Source organism: Dendrobates tinctorius, unplaced genomic scaffold (assembly GCF_039654945.1).
Source record: "Dendrobates tinctorius isolate UK_male_01 unplaced genomic scaffold, ASM3965494v1 ptg000060l, whole genome shotgun sequence".
In the NCBI taxonomy this organism is placed as follows: Eukaryota; Metazoa; Chordata; class Amphibia; order Anura; family Dendrobatidae; genus Dendrobates; species Dendrobates tinctorius.
Window position 1 is genome coordinate 76005650 of NW_027361728.1, and position 21592 is coordinate 76027241.

The 21592-nt window shown below is 45.0% G+C and overlaps 1 protein-coding gene across 3 annotated transcripts in view; it reads right to left on the minus strand.

Annotated features, from left to right (window-relative positions):
- The window catches only part of TSC22D2 (TSC22 domain family member 2), a 69722-nt gene extending 48791 nt beyond the window's left edge, over positions 1 to 20931 (minus strand). For 2 of the 3 annotated variants that reach the window (XR_012232874.1, XM_073579076.1), the window contains exon 1: positions 18984 to 20931. Coding sequence is in view for 2 of the 3 variants with exons in the window: in XM_073579076.1 (XP_073435177.1) it covers positions 18984 to 20494 (1511 nt within the window). In the remaining variant the exon portion in view is untranslated. The remainder of the gene's footprint in view (positions 1 to 18983) is intronic. The other variant, XM_073579075.1, reaches the window with a different exon arrangement.
- Between the last annotated feature and the right edge of the window lie 661 nt (positions 20932 to 21592).

Genomic DNA, 21592 nt, shown 5'->3' on the forward strand with positions numbered 1-21592 from the left:
TTGCGATCTGCGGGCCAGTATAACCCTCTTCATGTAGCACCACAACTCGCACACGATCCTCCACTGACAAAAATCTGAAGGCTCCCATCATAAAACTCTACAGTATGATTCACTAGATAGACCAACAGATAAAACAAACAAAGCAGCAGATGTGATGCAATGTAATGCAATGTGATTGGCTGCCATATCAAGGTTATGATTGGTCACAAGAACCTCATCTGTGATTGGCTAATTTTGGATCTGAAGCTGTACAATATTTAGTTGTGCTTTCAATTCCCATATTGTTGCAATAATTTCAGGCAAAACTGCTTCAAAAGCTAAAAATATTACAGGGAGAGAATGCAAAATTGTATTCTGAACAAAACCATATATAATATGTCATATTAACATCGAAGATATTCGACAGAAAACGTTTAAAACTTGAAAAAATTTATCCTATGCAGAACTTTTGAACACCATTGTAACAGTTTCCTATGCCAACAGAATTCACAGTGCAATATATCCAAAACTTTAGATATACAGTCATGGCCAAAAGTTGAGAATGACACAAATATTAAATTTTTACAAAGTCTACTGCTTCATTTTTTTTAATGGCAATTTGCATATACTCCAGAATGTTATGAAGAGTGATCAGCTTAACAGCAATTACTTGCAAAGTCAATATTAGCCTAGAAAATGAACTTTATCCCCCAAAACACATTTCAACATCATTGCAGCCCTGCCTTAAAAGGACCAGCTAACATCGTTTCAGTGATTGCTCCATTAACACAGGTGTGGGTGTTGATGAAGTCAGGGCGGGAGATCAATCTGTCATGATTAAGAATGACACCACTGGACACTTTAAAAGGAGGCTGGTGCTTGGCATCATTATTTCTCTTCTGTTAACCATGGTTATCTCTAAAGAAACACGTGCAGTCATCATTGCACTGCACAAAAATGGCCTAACAGGGAAGAGTATCGCAGCTAGAAAGATTGCACCTCAGTCAACAATCCATCCATCATCAAGAACTTCAAGGAGAGAGGTTCCCTTGTTGCCAAAAAGGCTGCAGGGCGCCCAAGAAGGACCAGCAAGCGCCAGGACCGTCTCTTAAAAGTGTTTCAGCTGCGGGATCGGGCTACCAGCAGTGCAGAGCTTGCTCAGGAATGGCAGCAGGCAGGTGTGAGTGCATCTGCACGCAGTGTGAGGCGGAGACTTTTGGAGCAAGGCCTGGTCTCAAGGAGGGCAGCAAAGAAGCCACTTCTCTCCAGGAAAAACATCATGGACAGACTGATATTCTGCAAGAGGTACAGGGAGTGGACTGCTGAGGACTAGGGTAAAGTCATTTTCTCTGATGAATCCCCTTTTCGATTGTTTGGGACATCTGGAAAACGGCTTATTCGGAGAAGACCAGGTGAGCGCTACCACCAGTCTTGTCTCATGCCAACTGTCAAGCATCCTGAAACCATTCATGTGTGGGGTTGCTTCTCAGCCAAGGGAATGGGCTCTCTCTCAGTCTTGCCTAAAAACACAGCCATGAATAAAGAATGGTACCAGAATGTCCTCCAAGAGCAACTTCTACCAACCGTCCAAGAGCAGTTTGGCGATCAACAATGCCTTTTTGCAACATGATGGAGCACCTTGCCATAAAGCAAAGGTGATAACTAAATGGCTCAGGGAACAAAACAGAGATTTTGGGACCATGGCCTGGAAACTCCCCAGATCTTAATCCCATTGAGAACTTGTGGTCAATCAAGAAACGGGTGGACAAACAAAAACCTTCAAATTCAGACAAAGTAAAAGCATTGATTTTGCAAGAATGGACTGCTATCAGTCAGGATTTTATCCAGAAGTTCATTGAGAGCATGCCAGGGAGAATTGCTGAGGTCCTGAAGAAGAAGGGTCAACACTGCAAATATTGACTTGCTGCATTAACTCATTCTGTCAATATAACCTTTTGCTACTCATAATATGATTGCAATTATATTTCTGTATGTGATAAAAACATCTGACAAACACATAAAAACTAGAGGCCAGCAGATCATGTGAAAATATAATATTTGTGTCATTCTCAAAGCTTTTGGCCATGACTGTATAGGTTGTATGAATACTGTTACCATGTCCGTAGTCACATTATCAACCTAAAACACCAGCTATTAATATTTTAGACTCATTTGATTAACTGCAATGTGTAAGATAATTTTCCCAATAGCTAGGAGAGAGTAACAATAACTATAGTGGTCATACCCATAGTACATGCCACTTATCCCCAATTAATCCGGGACAGGTAGATTTCCCATACAATATATGGGGGGCCATCATATTTGAACCCTACATTTAATGCTAATGGAAGTTTAATAGCCTGACCCATTACTACAAGGGACTATGGTCAGGTACGCCAATTGAATATACATAATGCTCACATTCTAGATCTTAGGATCTAGTCAGAACTGTGATTACACTCTTTATAGCTGTGACCTTATATATCCAATATGGATGTATGAAAAATGTTAAAATATCTATTTTACTAGATTACAAATAAAGGTTACATTTATTCACACCTTCCCTCTACCACTTCCCAATATGCTATAGAACTGGGCTAGTGCGGTAGAAGTTTTTTTGTTGTATAATTTTACTAGGACATGACCCAGGTATTTACAGCGCAACCTTTTTTATTTCATAAATCAATAGTATACATGAAAACAAGCAACTCTGCTTATTTTGACAGAATAGATCAGTCATTATCAAAATGTTCAATTCTGGAGGTAACATCTGTATTCAGTGAGGACAGACTTTCCCAATACAGAGATTGGATTATGTCCATAGCGACTACCATGTCCCACTAGATAGGAGGGACAAGGAGGAGCTATAGGCAATTCTCCCATCTACCCTACGTATCCGTAGCAACTGCCATCTCCCATACTAGCCCGAGGTGATATTACAATAGCTGGGCAGAAGAGTTAAGTGTTCTAGACACATTGATAAAGTTACATGTTTGTGAATTTTGTCAGATTCTACAACTTGGTCGTGAAATTCATTACTAGAACAATCAACCTGTGACCCATGTGTAGGCATAAACCAGAAATGGACAGGACAACCTACAGATTACTGGTGCTAGGAATCACACCTATGGGAGCTGCAAATTAAAAAAAAAAAAAAGAAAAAAAAAAAAAAAAAGGTGACCGGCATGATAACCGTGCACTGGCACTCCTAAGTGATTACAAGTAGTGGGTAGTTGCCGAAAAACAAGAGAATGAAGCAAAAAATTGATCATTTCACACAAAACTCCAAAAATGGGCCAGACAAAAGTATTGGCCCTCAGCCTAATACTTGGTTGCACAACCTTTAGCCAAAATAACTGCGACCAACTGCTTCCGGTAACCATCAATGAGTTTCTTACAATGCTCTGCTGGAATTTTAGACCATTCTTCTTTGGCAAACTGCTCCAGGTCCCTGATATTTGAAGGGTGCCTTCTCCAAACTGCCGTTTTTAGATCTCTCCACAGGTATTCTATGGGATTCAGGTCTGGACTCATTGCTGGCGACCTTAGAAGTCTCCAGTGCTTTCTCTCAAACCATTTTCTAGTGCTTTTTGAAGTGTGTTTTGGGTCACTGTCCTGCTGGAAGACCCATGACCTCTGAGGGAGACCCAGCTTTCTCACACTGGGCCCTACATTATGCTGCAAAATTTGTTGGTAGTCTTCAGACTTCATAATGCCATGCACACGGTCAAGCAGTCCAGTGCCAGAGGCAGCAAGGCAACCCCAAAACATCAGGGAACCTCCGCCATGTTTGACTGTAGGGACCATGTTCTTTTCTTTGAATGCCTCTTTTTTTCTCCTGTAAACTATGTTGATGCCTTTGCCCAAAAAGCTCTACTTTTGTCTCATCTGACCAGAGAACATTCTTCCAAAACGTTTTAGGCAAGTTTTGGCAAACTCCAGCCTGGCTTTTTTATGTCTCGGGTAAGAAGTGGGGTCTTCCTGGGTCTCCTACCATACAGTCCCTTTTCATTCAGATGCCGACGGATAGTACGGGTTGACACTGTTATACCCTCAGACTGCAGGGCAGCTTGAACTTGTTTGGATGTTAGTCGAGGTTCTTTATCCAACATCCGCACAATCTTGCGTTGAAATCTCTTGTCAATTTTTCTTTTCCGTCCACATCTAGGGAGGTTAGCCACAGTGCCATGGGCTTTAAACTTCTTGATGACACTGCGCACGGTAGACACAGGAACATTCAGGTCTTTGGAGATGGACTTGTAGCCTTGAGATTGCTCATGCTTCCTCACAATTTGGTTTCTAAAGTCCTCAGACAGTTCTTTGGTCTTTTCTTCATGCTCAATGTGGTACACACAAGGGCACAGGACAGAGGTTGAGTCAACTTTAATCCATGTCAACTGGCTGCAAGTGTGATTTAGTTATTGCCAACACCTGTTAGGTGCCACAGGTAAGTTAGAGGTGCTGTTAATTACACAAATTAGAGAAGCATCACATGATTTTTTGAACAGTGCCAATACTTTTGTCCACCCTCTTTATGTTTGGTGTGGAATTATATCCAATTTGGCTTTAGGACAATTTGTGTTTTTTCATTTAAGACAAATTAAATGAAGATAATACCAAAGAATTTGTGTTTGCAATCATTTTCAGGAAGAAACTGAGTATTATCTGACAGAATTGCAGGGGTGTCAATACTTTTGGCCACAACTGTACCTCAGCCCTTGTGCAAGGAGGAACAGGAGGAGCACTGTCAGAGCCCTGCAAAATGACCTCCAGCAGGCCACAAACGTGCATGTGTCTGCACAAACAGGTAGAAACTGACTCCATGAGAATGGTCTGAGAGCCCGACGTCCACAGATGGGGGTTGTGCTCACAGACCAACACCGTGCAGGAAGCTTGGCATTTGCCACAGAACTCCAGGATTGGCAAATTCACCACTGGCAGCCTGTGCTCTTCACAGATGAAAGCAAGTTCACACTGAGCACATGTGACAAACGTGACAGTCTGGAGACGCTGTGGAGAGCGATCTTCTGCCTGCAACATCCTTCAGCATGACCGGTGTGGCAGTGGGTCAGTAATGGTGTGGGGTGGCAATTCTTTGGAGGGCTGCACAGCCCTCCATGTGCTTGCCAGAAGTAGCCTGACTGCCATTAGGTACCGAGATGAGATCCTCAGACCCCTCGTGAGACCATATGCTGATGCGGTTCACCCTGGGTTCCTCCTAATGCAGGACAATGCCAGACCTCATGTGGCTGGAGTGTGCCAGCAGTTCCTGCAAGATGAAGGCATTGAAGCTATGGACTGGCCAGCCCGTTTCCCAGACCTGTATCCGATTGAACACATGTCTCTCTCTATCCACCAATGTCACATTGCACCAGACTGTCCAGGAGTTGGCGGATCCTTTAGTCCAGGTCTTGGGAGAGATTCCTCAGGAAAACATCTGCTGCCTCATCAGGACCATGCCCAGGCATTGGAGGGAGGTCATACAGGCACGTGGAGAGGTGCCACACACCACGGTCACACACACTATTGAGCATAATTTCCTTGTCTTCAGGCATTTCCACTGAAGTTGGATCAATCTATAATTTGATTTTGAGTATCATTCCAAATCCAGACCTTCATGGGATATTAATTTGGATTTACATTGATCATTTTTATGATTTATTGTTCTCAACGCATGCCACTATGTAATGAATAAAGATTTGCAACTGGAATATTTCATTCAGTGATATCTAGGATGTGGTATTTCAGTGTTCCCTTTATTTTTTTGAGCAGTGTAGATTAAACAACCACAAGACGGATTTCATCACCCAAGGTATCATTTTAATGAGTATAACGGTGTCGACCCGACACTGTCTGTAGGTTACTGTGCACAATCCTGCCGACAGGTTCCTTTTAACATAATAGGCAGCAAGATAGTTCCCAGACATGGATTATATCACACACAAAACACATATATAGCCAATATCATGACAGATCAACAAAAATGGGAGTAACAAGTAAAGGAAACAAGTTGGGTAGTATAGCGTATGATACACTGTACAGTCCTCATGAAATCAGTTAAATACAAACAAGCATTGTATCGGGGGGGGGGGGGGGGGGGATCTCTATATGGCAAATCAGAAGAGGTTCTAAGTAAAGCGTGGATAAGTCAGTGACAATCCTGCATAGCACCAATCTAGCAACATATAGACCACACATAGGACTAGAAGTAAAGCTAACCTTACCTGCAGTGTATGGAACCAACGATCCAACACATCTAATGCACGTTTCGCAATGAAATGTTATGTACAGTATGTATGCATCTTTAATAATTTACAAGATTCTTTTTAGCCCGTTATAAAGCTGTATCATCAGCTTCAAATCAACACTACAAAAGCTAACATTCAGACAACTGTGGCTAAAAGGAGCTTAAAAAAAAATAAATAAAAAAAGGGAAAGAGTGGCTTAGTGTTTTTTTTTTAGCTACCCACTTTTTGGAGCCGACAGTCCACAATGACATCCATTCATTAGCATTCCTGGAAAGCAGCAGAAGCAGCTCAGACTGGTCAGATATCTATGGAAAATCATCTGTACTCTTTCCTTATTCCAGCATTTTACCTGTGCTCCAAACGTGGAGGACTTTTCAAAAAGGAATGCTCTCCTTTATGCACCCCAGCTTCACATAAACCATCTCCATAGCTCACATAGAAGCCATACATTTGAAGCAGAAAGATCTCAATATGTATTATCACAACATGCGGTTCAGTGGTTTGTGTTGGTAATCCAGGAGAAGACATGGGATATAGAACTGATTATGCCTAGCATTTGAAGAGAAATTGTACTCCCCAGAAAAAAATTCTGCAGCATCTTTGCTTAGTAACATTGCACCGCTCGTTCCACTGTTAGGCCAAGTTCACACGGTGTTTTTGCTGCTTTTTTACGCTAATTTTCAGCTGCATTTCACAGTACCAGCAAAGCCTATGCGATTTCAGAAGTTTCACGCACACACTTCGTCAGCAGTATTTTGATCTTTGTGTGGTTTTTTGCAGGGCTGTGGAGTCGGAGTCAGTTTTGGCTGGAGTCGGAGTCGGTAGAAATGTACCGACTCCAGCTTTAAAAAAATGTATTAATATTTCATAATTGAACTTTCATATGAATTTTATAAATGTTACTCAAATATATATGTTCTATCAAACTATGAACAACAGTGATAAGCAGTTCTGCTGGAGATAGAGACATTTCTTACTTCTTGTGTGTCACTGTTCTCCACTGCCCTTATCTAATCTTATACTTGGTTAACCTCATGCTGCCCCAACCCCCCTACTTACAATGTATGAAACTGAAAGTGAAAATGTGTTGCAAATTCTTAGTAGTAAAGTTCCTCCTCTAGACTAGATCATACTAGGTGTGCGTCTTCCAAGCATCTCACAGCTGCCTGCTACTCAGAAGAGGAAGACTGTAAGAAGTATTATCCTTTCAACAAACTTTGCATCAGTTAACTGAGTACATGAGGAATAATAACAGTATTACTGACCACTATATCAGTTGTACGACCTGGCAATAATTTTGTACAATTGTTTTTAGGAAAAACAATTGTCATTTGGATTGTGAATGCAGAATGAAAAACCTGAGAATGTCAAAGAAGCATCACATTAAATCAGCTGTATTTGAACATTTCACCATCACTCAAGATAGAAAACATTATGTCTGTCAGTGTATGACAAATGATCCAGACGAAAACAAATGCTGTGAAGCCAAGATGAGTGCATATTCAGGCAAAGATAAAAATGCTCCTACCAGAGCTTCTAATCTAAAGAGACATTTACAGCGCTTTCATCCAGAAGTACTGAAAGCAGTGGATGAGAAAGACTGCATCCAAACCAATGAACCAGTGCCCAGCTCTTCCAGCCAAACAAAGGAGCAGAGAACTTTGCAGCCATCAGTTGCAAGATATTTTGTCAGTGACAAAGTTACTGTGACAATGACAGTAGATACATTTAAAAAACAGATCATAGAGCTTGTTGTAAAGGATAGTGTGCCTATTTCATTATTTTCACGACCAGCTTTTGTGTGTCTGAATGGGGAAATGGCCCGCAAGCTTGGTGTTTCTCTGGAGAGAGAGAGTATTAGAAAATTAGTAATCGAAGAAGCTTTTAAACAAAAGGAAGAACTTAAAAAAACTCTCAAGGGACGCTTTCTGTTTCTTAAAATGGATGCCTGCACACGTCACAGAGTGAACTATTTTGCCATCAATGTCCGATTTGTTTGTGACAAAAATGAAATAGTTACCAAGACATTGGCAGTAAAAGACACCAAAGCTCATCACACCACTGAGTTTCTCCAGGTCTTGGTGGAAAAGGTTCTGCAAGACTATGAACTTAAAAAAGAGCAAGTTCTTTCTGTCGTAACTGACAATGCTTCAAATATGATAAGTACTATTAAGCTAATGAATGAGAGTAATGATGGTAACCAGCAGCTAGAAGAACATTCTGGGTCCACAGACACAGAAATGTTTGAAATAGAGGAACACAGTATTGTAACTGAGGAGCAAACTGAAGTTGTTTCAGATGAACAGCAACATGATAGTTTAGATGATCTTGTTGAAACTGTGTCAATATGTTCTTTCATTCATCACATGCGCTGTGTTGTGCATACGCTACAGCTGGCTATAAGAGACGGTCTGCAAGAAGGACATGCTGCTGCACTGATTGGCAAGGTGAGAAAATTGGCTACTGTTGCCAGAACCCCTAAAGTTGACTCAATTTTGAAGAGACGTGCTGGAAAAGGGGCAATTATTGATCAAGCCACACGATGGGGCAGTACTTACTTAATGATTCAGAGCTTGGTTGAACTGAAAACCTTTCTTGTAGACATGGCTAACCCTCAACTGACGCTAAATGAAAGTCAGTGGAATCAGGTGACTGAGCTGGAAAAATTGCTAGAGCACCCATTTACAGTGACTAAAAAATTACAAGCAGAGGACTTAACTCCAGGTATTTTCTTAAAGGAGTGGAAGAACCTGATGTTTCGCCTGTCCCAAAGAGGAGGGCTAATTGCAAGTGGCATTGCTACATCAATGAAAGGAGAGAGGAGCTACTATTACAAAATAACATTCTTTTGGCAGCTGTTTATGTAGACCCATTGCATCGGATTCTTCTAGATGATCAACAGCTAAGTAAAGGAAAAGAAGCTCTGTTTGAAATAGCAGTAAGGATGAAAGGGTTGCAGAACAGTCAGGAGGAACAAGAAGAATTTGGTCGTCCTGCCACATCTTCACCCTCATCATCAACTGATGAAGAATTTAATTTCGAAAAATATTTGGATCACAAGGACCGTGCAAAGCGTTCCCGCATAGAAGAGTCATCCCCATCAAGGAACACAGCCAGTACATTTCAGCAGAATTTTTCATGTGCACTAAAAGAAATTGAGAAATTTGACCGTTCATCAAAAATAACAGTGCAACAAGCGATTCCTCTGTATCCTGACATTGTCAGAGATGTTGCCCGAGTGGTTACTGCTTTGCCACCAACACAAGTTAGTGTAGAGAGGTTGTTCTCTGCTCTCAAAATAATTAGATCATATTTGAGGGCATCCATGAAGGAGGATCTGACAGAGGCAATACTTTTTCTGAGGACAAATTTATAGATTTCTTCTTATTAACTGCATAAAAGTGTTTATTGCATATTTACTTACAGTTTAGAAAAGTTTATAAAAGTTATTTGCTATATTCTAATTGTATTCTAATAAATGTAGTTTTTGCTCTAAGTGGTCTGATTACTTATATGATGGTGAGAAACTGAATAAGCACGATGTATAATATTTTACAACAGTAAATTTGTTGTTATGAATTGGCCATTTATGAAGGAGTCGGAGTCGCAACTGTGGCTTACCGACTCCACAGCCCTGGTTTTTTGGACACTTCTTTCAGTGCTATTCACCCATTGTCTTGAATGGGTGGTGGGAAAAAAAAAAAACCACGCACCAAAAACACAGGTATCACGTTTTGCTGTGTTTTGGGTGCCAAAACCTAGTTTTATGGAATAGGACTTTTACTTCAACACTAAACTTTAACAGCAAAGAGACAAATCTAGCATGCCAAAAGTGCGGCAAAAAACATTGCAAGCAAATATGCTTTTTTCCTGTAGCTTCTTTACTGCCAAGAGATCAGGTTTTGCATGTGAACTTACCCTTATTCCACCTAGAAATGTATGAATAAATTCATAGTGTTACTAGTTGGAGACAACACCCTATATATAACAGTGGCATGGTCAGTGATGTGTATCCTATTGCATGAACATATAAAGTAACCTGCAATTGTCAGTTTTATATCAAAAAAAAAAAAAAAAAATGGAGAAATTACAGGAATAGTACAATGCAAAGTTAAAAGCAAAGATGCTCTGTAACTACCAAATGGGACAGGATAGGAGCGGTGACTTACCCACTGCACTCATTTTTATTCATGGTAATGGTCTGCAGATTTTCCATCGATACGTTAACATTGACTAAAGATCAAACGAGTTGTCCAGCCTTATGACATTGCTAAGGGGATCAGATCGGGAACAGTTCACATCCACTGATCGGCTGTTCCCAGCTCCGGATGGATGTGCACCATGCAGTTAGGGGTGGATGCCAAGAACTGAAGCTCAGCTGGTATACGAACCTAGGTCATCAATATCAAAACCAGACAACCCCTTCACACATGGTGATGATTTCTTGATTGAGCCTTCCAATACCTGCCCAGTGTGAACACCTGCAGTGACTAGCACTTCACTCATTTTTGCCTTATATCAAATTTTTGACACCAACTTAAAAATATCTAAGCAGCACATCTCATCAACTAATGCAACATATAAAATCAGGTCTTAAATGTGCAGTTAACTTGCCACATGAGCAGTCAGCACTAACTACAGGCCCATGTAAAACTCTCCCTCTTGGGTGCATACTTGGTAAAAATCTGGACAGAAAATTTGCATATTACAGTAGAAGTGCTGTAGGAAATTAAGAAAATGTGAAGTCAGCAGGTCAACCTATGCCAGGAGTGTTATTCTTTCCAATGCAAATAGACAGCCCATTTATATAATTTAGTAGTATGTAATTCTTAAGAGTATCCCAGCATTCATACAAAACTCCTGTAAGGTGGCTGCTGGGTTTTTACATGGTTACGAATCGTACTTTGGCTCAAACACTACATGCTAAACACGCGTCGTTATTGCATTTTGTCACAACCCATTTTCTCATTCCCAGCACAACAATTAGGGATTCAAAGATTTATTACTAAGATAGAAAGGAAAGGAAAACAAGAGGTAGAAGAGACACCCCCAACCAAGACATAGTTAACAGAGGAGACCTTATAGATCATCGGAAGAAAAACGAATGGCAGAAGGTAAGCAGGACGCAGACATCAGCAAGAGACTCAGGGTATGTGCACACGTAAGCGGTTTTATCGCATTTTTTTAAGCATTTGTACCGGTAAAAACGCTTAAAAATCGCTTACAAGAAGCACCCCATTCATTTTAATGAATTCTGCACTTTTTGTGAATATTGATGAGCATTTTTCCCGAAAAAAATGCATGGCGGTAAAAAACATAGCATGCTCATTAATTTTGCGGAAAAATCCACAACTATTTTCTATGAGACAGGTGCCGCTCCGGAAAAAAAACGCATAACGCACAAAAAACGCGCGGAAAAAAAACCGCATGTTTTCTGGGAAGGAGTCAGATTTTCATGCAGAAATTTTCTGCATATGTGTGCACATAGCCTAAGGCCTCATACTCACTGGCGATAAAATCGGACGATTGCAATCCAATTTTAAATCTGATTGCACTCTGACCAATGTTAGTGAATGGGTGACATCTCACTTGCGATTTTTTTCTCATCCAAAGTCGGTCTGAGAGAAGGGAAAAACAAAAAAAAAAAAAACATCGCAGTATGCTGCGATTTTCGCCAATACAAGTCAGTGGGTGCGATTAAAAAAACAGACCATCCATCTTCCATCCGTTTTAAACGGATACATCACCATTCTGTGGTAGAGAACACTGTAAATGGTCCTGTAAATGACTGTAGAAAAATAGCTGCTGGGAAAAAAAACGGATAGAAAACGGATAGAAAACGGATGGAAAGATTAAAAATCGCATGACACTCGCATAACACTCCACCCTTTTTTCCACTCCAGAAATTGGACCGTTTTTTTAATTGCCAATGGGTATGAGGCCTAAAAGCAGCTATTCAAGCACAAAGAACTTTACTGCCAAAATATATGTATAGAGATAGAAAGCGAACATCTGAAGGCAAATAAATATGACAAAATTTCAACCAAGAGTTGGAATGTTGAAAGATGCCAACGGGAACAAACTAACCAAAACAGATCAAGGACAGATGGAAGAATACACGGAGCACCTTGAGGGTGTGTGCACATGTTGCGGATTCTGCCGCTGTTTTTTCCATGCAGATTTAGCTAAAGCCGCAGGTCAAATGACCTGCGTTTTACCTGCGGATTAAGGCTGTGCGCACACGTAAGCGTTTTTCTGCTTTTAAGCGTTTTTACCGGCAAAAACACTTAAAAACGCTTACAAGCATCCCATTTATTTTAAAGAATTGCGCACTTTTTGTGCACATTGATGCATTTTTTTCAGCGAAAAAAACGCATTGCGGTAAAAAAAACGCAGCATGCTCATTAATTTCGTGGAAAAATCCGCATTTCTAACTATATTCTAGGAGACTGGGGATGCTCCAGAAAAAAAAAAAAAAAACGCATAAAAAAAATGCACGTTTCCTGGTAAGGAGTCCGGTTTTTAGTCAGGAATTTTCTGCATACGTGGGTACATAGCCTTAGTGCGGATTAGCCTGCGGTTTCCCCCCCCCCCCGTGTTTTGTGACACCTGGTCATGGATCAGCTCGGCGCCAAAAAATAAGCCCTCACCAAACCAGAGATCACAAAAAATGGAGACGCTACGGGTTTCGGAAAATGACGCAAGTTTTATTTTTCTTTAACAAACTTTGGATTTTTTATTCACCATGATACCATTTGGTGCATATATGATCTTTTGATCGTCCGTTATTGCACTGTAATGCAATTTTGCAGTGACCAAAATTAAGTATTTCTGGTGTTTTGACTTTTTTCTCGTTACGCTGTTTAGCGATCAGGTTAGTTCTTTTATATTGATAGATCGGGCCATTCTGAATGCGGCCATACCAAATGTGTATGTTTGAATTTTTATTGTTTTATTTTGAATGGGGCGAAAGGGGGGCGATTTGAACCTTTAGATTTTTTTATTTTAATATTTTTAAAAACATTTTTTTCTTTAAGTATACTTCAATAGTCTCCATGGGAGACTAGAAACTACCATAACCCGATCTCCTCTGCTGCATACAAGCGATAATCAGATCGACTGTATGTAGCAGAATTGCTAACTTGCTAGGAGTGCTGACCACCAGGCGGCGCTCATAGCAATCTGGCAGTGGCAACCATAGACGTCTGCTGAGACCTCTGGTTGTCATGCTGACCCATCGGTGACCCGCGATCACGTGACAGGGTCACCGAAGGGCGGAATTCACAGAGCACGTGAAATGCCACTGTCAAGAGTTTGACAGCGGCATTTAATAGGTTAGCAGCCGCGGGTGGAACACGATTCCACCAGCGGCAGTTCTGGGCACATCAGCTGTTCAAAACAGCTGACATGTGCCAGAAAAGAGCTGTGCTCATCGCCGAAGCCCACATCAAAGGACGAGACACGACATGTGCAGTCCATGTCGTGAAGGCTTACCGACCGCTGGCGGGATAGTACGTCAGCGGTCAGTATCCCCTGCTTTGAGGTGAGCTCCGGTGGTGAGCCCACCTCAAAGACGCAACATGTCAGCTGGTATAAACAGATGACATGTGCCCGCAATAGGCGCGGGTGGAATCGCGATCCGCCCGCACCTGCTGACAGCGCGGGCATTTCACTACTACTTCCGGCACCCGGCTGGAAATGAGCGCATCGCCGACCCCCGTGACGTGATTGGGGGTCAGCGACGCGTTGCCATGACAAACAACCAGAGGTCTCAGACCTCTATGGTTGCTGCCGGCAGATTGCTATGAGCGCTACCCTGTGGTCGGCGCTCACAGCAATGCTGTATTTCTGCTACATATAGGCGATCTGAGCATCGCCTTTAGGTAGCAGAGACGAACAAGTATGGCATGCTTCTAGCCTCCTATGGAGGCTATTGAGGCACGCCAAAAGTGTAAAAAAAAAAAAAAAAAAAGGATTAACCGGATCGCCAAACGGCGTAGCGAGAAAGAAATCAAAACGTCAGGACATTTTTTTAGTCGCCCCAACATTGCATTAAAATGCAATAATGGGCGATCAAAAGAAAATATCTGCACAAAAGTGGTATCATTAAAAACGACAGCCCCGCACGCAAAAAATAAGGCCTCACCCAGCCCAAGATCATGAAAAATGGAGACGCTACGGGTCTCGGAAAATTGTGCTTTTTTTTTTTTTTTTCTAAAGCAAACTTTGGAATTTTTTTTTCACCACTTAGATAAAAGAGAACCTAGACATGTTTGGTGTCTATGAATTTGTAATGACCTGAAGTCCGCTTTAGCATTTAGTGAACCTAGCAAAAAAGCCAAATAAAAAAAAAGTGTGGGATTGCACTTTTTTTTTTTTGCAGTTTCCCCGCACTTGGAATTGTTTTCCCCATTTTCGAGTACACGACATGGTAAAAAAAAAAAAAAAAAAAATAGTGTCGTTCAAAAGTACAACTCATTACGCAAAAAATAAGCCCTCACATGGCCATAATGACAGAAAAATAAAAAAAAATAAAAAAAAAAAAATAAAAAATATGGCTCTGGAAAGAAGGGGAGCGAAAAACAAAAAAAAAAAAAAAAAGCTCTGGTCATTAAGGGGTTAATATCAGATTAGTGGGGTGTGACACCAGCACCCCCACTGGTCAGCTGTACTCAGTTGCTGAACTACACAGCTCCATCAACTGCCAGTGACCACATCTGCCCCTTATTGATGTGAATAGAGGGATGAGGCAGATGTGGTACTCATCTGTGGCCACTATGCAGTTGGAGTTGTGCAGCTACACAACTGAACACATTTGGCTGGCACTAAACAGCTAAATATCAGGGATGCCGACTCCGAGTGCCCCCCCCCACCAGGATATTGATGATATATGCTAAAGATAGCTCCTCAGTATAGGAGTCATGGACAACTCCTGTAATGAAAATAGTAAATACGCAAGAAAAAATGCGACAGCCATCGTTGTGTACATCAGAGTAAAGACTTGGGTAGAGTGGAAAAGTGATCATGTGATACACTGTAGATTGGAGTACACACATGTACTCCATTTTTCATCTACCTATAGGTGCTGATTTCTTTTTACATCACTGAATTATGAAGTGGGACCCTATCCGAGTACCGAGACATCTAGGTGAGACGCATTTCTGTAGAGAATTAAATTGCTCTACTTTATCAGTCTGGCTGTCCTGTAATGGGCCACACAGACGTACCAGACATGGCAAGGAGCCACGCTGTCAGGGGCAGCTGTAACCTGTCCTCTGCCTTCGACACCGTAGACCATTCCCTCCTGCTACAGACCCATCTCTTGGCATCACAGACTTGGACCTATACTGGATCTCATCATACCTAACAGACCGAACATTTAGTGTCTCCCTCACACACCACCTCCTCACCTCGTCCCCTGTCTGTTGGTGTTCCTCAAGGCTCTGTCCTAGGACCCCTACTATTCTCCATCTACACCTTTGGCTTGGGACAGCTCATAGAATCCTACGGTTTGCAGTATCACCTCTATGCCGATGACACGCAGATCTACCCATCTGGACCCAACCTCGCTCCTTACTGACTGAAATCCCACAATGTCTGTCTGCTAGCTCAGCGTTTTCTGCTCACTTTCTCAAACTGAACATGGACAAAACAGAATTCATCATCTTTCCCCCCCCCCCCACCAGACCTATCCATCAATGTCAATGGCTGCTTTCTTTCCCCAGTCCCGCATGCCCGATGCCTTGGGGTGATCCTCGACTCTGCGTTCTCTTTCAAACCACATATCCAAGCCCTCGCCTCCTCCTGCCGCCTCAAACTCAAAAATATCTCCCGGATCTGCTCATTCCTCAACCACGAAACCACAAAGACACTAGTGCATGCTCTTATCTCCAGCCTCAACTACTGCAACCTCCTACTCTCTGGCCTCCCCTCTAGCACCGCTCCAGTCCATCCTACACTCTGCTGCCCGACTAATCCACCTGTCTCCCCGCTATTCCCCAGCAGCCCCCTATGCCAGGCCCTTCAATGGCTTCCTATTGCCCAGAGGCTCCAATTCAAAACCCTAGCCATGACATACAAAGCCATCCACAACCTGTCTCCTCCATACATCTGTGACATGGTCTCTAGGTACCTACCCGCACACAACCTTCAATCATCTCAAGATCTCCTTCTCTACTCCCCCCCCCTTATCTCTTCTTCCCACAACCGCACACAAGACTTCTCCCGTGCTTCCCCCATACTCTGGAACTCTCTGCCGCAACACATCAGACTCTCACCATCAATGGAAACCTTCAAGAAGAACCTGAAGACTCACCTGTTCCGACAAGCCTACAATGATCCTCGGTCTACTGAACCACCGCACGACCTGCTCTACCCTCTCCTACAGTATCCTCACCCATCCCTGTAGACTGTGAGCCCTCGCGGGCAGGGTCCCCTCTCGTTATGTACTTGTGTGTCCCTTGTCTTACACATGTTTATTATACTTGTCTATATTTCCCCTTTTCACATGTAAAGCGCCATGAAATAAATAGTGCTATATAAATGCATAATAATATCAGATGGACATGTGACAGACTACAAGCTGGCAAGTGTACGAGTCCAAGTAATGCTAAAATGTCTCCTCTGTGGTCGAGTGCAGATACCCCTGCTGCCAATGTAAGATGTCTGTGGAAAGCTGAGGCACTACAAATCTATGGTCAAAATGCAAGACCCCTCAACTGAGGTGAGCAATAGATACACTGGCAGCGAAAAATATTTGGGGGCTATAGTCTATGTAACATTATGGACGGAGGCAATCAGCATCTATGTTTTTCGGTAGGTAAATCCACAATGACAAGGCCCTGACAGTTTTACCTCACACCGGACATGATGTATAGCAATACATACCTAGCACTTGTCTCCTCAAATAATCAGGTTTTGTTGCTTTCCTGTGCGCAGCTATAGATTACACCACAAAACTGATAGCAAGAAGCGATATTTTACCTCAGGAAATAAGACATTTCCAGCAGGCCATCGGGAAGGCGGCAGACTGATCTGTCCATGAAGTATCGCCACCATGGACAGTACGAGACTGTGTCAGCCAATATACAGGACTTTATTCACCTAGAAGCAGCGCACTACCATACTCATTCACTCCTGTCCGAGGAGCTTGCAATCACTACATATAGGAGGACAGCAAGTCAGAGCAAGCACAGGAGGCTACAGCTTACCAGATATCAGTGGATTTCAGCCATTCCTGCATTTTTCTTCGATGCTGCTCTTCTAATCCCAAACAAGGCCTGAAGTGGATGTCAGCCATAATCACAAGTGCCCCTGTGGAACATCCCCTGTCCAATGAAGACAGTTGTCTGTGCACAGGCTAGGTGATAACTTGCTGATCAGTAGGGGTAGGCCTGCTGGCACCAGTAAATCGGAAGGGTGGCGAGTATTTATGCCTGTTGCACAACGGAGCGTCAGTGCTGGACACCGCCTAGCAGGGATAAGTGTGACCCTTACTAGTGAGCAACTTACTAACTATCCTGAAGATACATAATAAAGGGGCTCTGTCTAGTGAGGTGAAGTTCACTATGCTGAAAAGCAGCCAGAAGTAATGATACAAAAATAAGTTACAACCAGAAAATGGCACCAAATCCAGAACAGCTCTTATGTGGCCAATACAAGTCAGTCCGACTGTGCTCTGCTCTGGCGAGTGTACACAGGCCACAGACTGCCAGCTTACCGAGTACCCAGAACACCACACAAGGTGGGACAGCAGAGACGATCACGTCAGCTACACATCAGGTCCTAGAGCTCCAGCTGTACTCACACTGCCACCAGGATGGCTCAGTCCTGGCACTGAAAGTGCTACGGGTACTCCCACATACCAGTGAGCATTCCAGCAGCACCATCACTGATGACATTACTCATCCACACACAGAGCCTGCACATGACACTGAGCCGTGGGGTGGACCGAGTATGACAATATATGCTCTGCATCTCACTACCTCGCGCATCTGCTGCTGTGTCATCTTGCAGGAACTAAGTCCAGTGTGGACCTACCCCAGTCCTCAGCCTGATCCTTGTACATGTGAAGAATATTTAGAATTGAGAGTCCTCAGTGGTTGATATCAACCACTGGGGACTCTCAATTCTAAATATTCTTCTATCTACTGGCTAACACGGTACAAAGATATACATCTTTCCTTGTACATGTGGTCAGGCACCCACATCTGTCACTAATACGACTCGCGCATGGAGCTGTAACAGTGTGTGCAGTCCTTACACTACATAATACAGAAGAGCGGCCGTAGGCTACTACAGAGAATGGATTGGACACTGTGGACTTTTTGTAGACATTCCTTTGTGACATCACCAGATGACATGCTCTTATCAGCCAATATTTCTCATTAGTGCACCAGAAAAAAAAAAAAAAATAAGGATCAACAGTCCGATGCAGTGGTAACATGGCGAGATACAGTTCCCTTACAGGGGTGCACATTCCCCTCTAATCTCTAGGCCATGACAGCAGCTTCTCTCATGTACAGCTCAGTGCCAGGTGCCACCCAGACTGTGCCCTACATTGGTGCCCTCCTAGAACCAGAAACAGCTGCAAGTGGACAAACGTCATTTCACTACAAAGTTTGCGCTGGATCTGAAAGGGTAAAGCCATTTTTCACATCGCTGCAAACCTGTTGGTCTGGAGTGTCATCACACATTGTAGGCGAGTTCCTGGAAAGAAAGGCATGTAAGCAGTAAGAAATGAGAAATGCTCCATACCTGTCATCCTCACCATCAACAGAGATAGGTAAACCAAATACGGGTAAAAGAGGGTTTGTTAGCGGGTCTGTGATAGGAACTTTCACAAAAGACTTCTCAGAAATCTGGGGGATTGGCGGCTGAGGTAGGGGTTCCGACTTTCTCCGGTCATCGATCTGAGCAGCCGACGGCTGGCCCTGAAATTGACCAATGGTGGGCTGTGGCAGGCTCGTATGTACAGTGCTTGTACCTTGCACGGGTGGAAGCCCAACTGTCGGGATCAAGCTGTTACTCCTACTGACAGAAGTATGGCTACTCAATGGAGACTGTACAAAAGTCAAAGGAGCAATTGGCATAGTAACAGGGGTAGCCACCGAGCCACTACTTGTTATTCCAGAAACCCCAGAACTGGGCACACTGTGTGACGGGCCGGGAGGGATGGCATGGTGGCCACCAGGAATGTTTGAGAGCTGACTACCTCCAGTCACTTGTTGCTGACTTAGAGATATCGGAGGTCCGCCACCAACAGACGCCACGCCTCCCGCTTGTTGCATATGAACCGGATGGCTCTGGGCAGTTGGTGCACTGGGCACAAGTCCCGATCCTTGAATCGTCGAGTCCCCGGGTTTCGGATGAAGTCCTACAATTTGCGCATGCTGGCCCGGAAGACTGGATGGAGCCCCAGGACCTGCGGCTATTGGAGCGGATCCTTGTGATTGTAGAGCAGATAGATGTGGTCCATAATCAGCCTGGCCAGAGGCCTGGGTGCCCACCATGTGCCCCTGGGTGTAGGGGAACTGCTGAGTGATGCCGGCCTGGGCTGCGCTCTGCGGGGCCTTGCCGTTGTGCCCGCTCTGGGCATGGATGTAAGACTGTCCTGGCTGCCCCATCAGGTGATGCGCCCCGGGGTACACTGCTCCCCCTGCAGGCTGCGCAGGGTGCTGCGGGCCCGTCAGCTGTGACACCGCAGGCAGGGAAGTGTCAGACTCCGGGCCGTGCGCCGCATGCACCGAGCCGCCGGTGTGGCCCAGGCCGCTGTCCCGCTCCGCACTGTGATCGTAGTGGCGGAGGGAGTCCGCAGTCCTGGTGATCACGGAGCCGTCGGAGTCCCGGTCGTAGTACTCGGTGCACGTCCAGCGCCCCCGCCGGTACGGCTCTCCGGAGCCGTGGTCTAGCTTGATGACTCGGAAGCGAGAGCTGCAGGCGGCCGTGCTGGTGGCGGGGGAGGCCGGCTGTGCCGGGAGGAGCGGGCCTCGGGCCTCCTGCGGCACATTGGGGGACGTGGTGCCGGGGGTCTCGGCGTCCCCCACGTTGTTCAGCGTCTCCTCGGACGAGCTCCGCTCCACCACGTCCTCAGGCCCGTAGTCCGTGGTCCGGGACACATCGAAGATCTCGGAGGAGACGTCCTCGGTGCGGGACTCGTCGGGGTCGTCCAGGCTCTCCGTGTCCTCGGTGATGCTGCTGGCCGCCTGCGCCGTGGTCACGCTGGTGATCTGGAAGCAGCTCTTCTTCTTAGCCGGCATCTTGGACATGATGAGGGGCAGACACGGCCCCCGGGAGGCAGGAGCGGAGTCCGGCTGGTCACACGTCCCGGGGCCGCCGCCTAGCGCAGCGCACTCATGTCTGCGGCCGCCGGGAAGGATGAGGGCTCCGCGCTGCAGGCCCCGGATAGGCCCGGCCTCCTGTCACCACAGTCCGGGGATGCACAGGCCGCTGGCTGCTACACACGGGACTGCCGGCTCCAGCCTGTGCGGGAGGCCAGAGGAGGGGACAGGCCGCGGCTCCCCGCTCGCCCCTACCTGCAGTCCACAGCGGCGGACATGCCAGGATCAGGATGTGGCGCCGTCCTGTGCCCGAATCACTGAGAGGAAGTGAGCGCCGCCGAGGGGGCTGCAAACTACAAGGGACAAATGTCTGTTAGTGACGGCGCCTCCGGGGCCCCGCCCCCCGCACGTGACCTCAGCCTCCGCCCCCTCACCGCTGCTCACACTGAAATTCAAACCTCTCTCATCACTGTACGCAAGACGGCCGCTAGAGGCGCTGTGCAGAGCACCCAGGCAGCCATTCATAAATCCGCTCCATTGGTTGAAATCTATGCGTCATCAGAAGAGGCGGGAAGCAAGAAGAGGCGGGGACGAGAGGCGGGAGAAACCATTCCCCTCGGGCATTGCTGTGGGAGGCGGAGGAGGGGGTGGTGCAGTTGGTACGCCCCATCATTTTGCTGCTGCTTTGTCTCTGAGGGCTCGTTCGGTCCGCGAGCTGGGATTAACTGTTTCACGGCAGGAGCCTGTAGTGCGGAGTGTTGCAGCGGCAGCCGGTGCTAGAGGCCGGTAATGATCGGCACACAGGGAGCAGTGTGATACCTGCTCCCCGCTGTCCGTGCTCTCTAGTCACAGCTCAGTGTCGGGAGGAATGGCGCCAACACGTCCTGTCATCCCTGTACGGTATTCTATAAACTCCTGCACCAGGCCGGGTATAGAGACTGAGGGCAGCAAGGCGCTCGCCTTCTGTTCCCACACAACTCCCCTGTCTCTGTTGGACTCCTGCATTCCTGCCGGACTCCTCTGTTTCTGACACACTCTGTTCGTTTTCCCCCTGTACTCTTCTGTTCCCGCGGACTCTTCCATTCC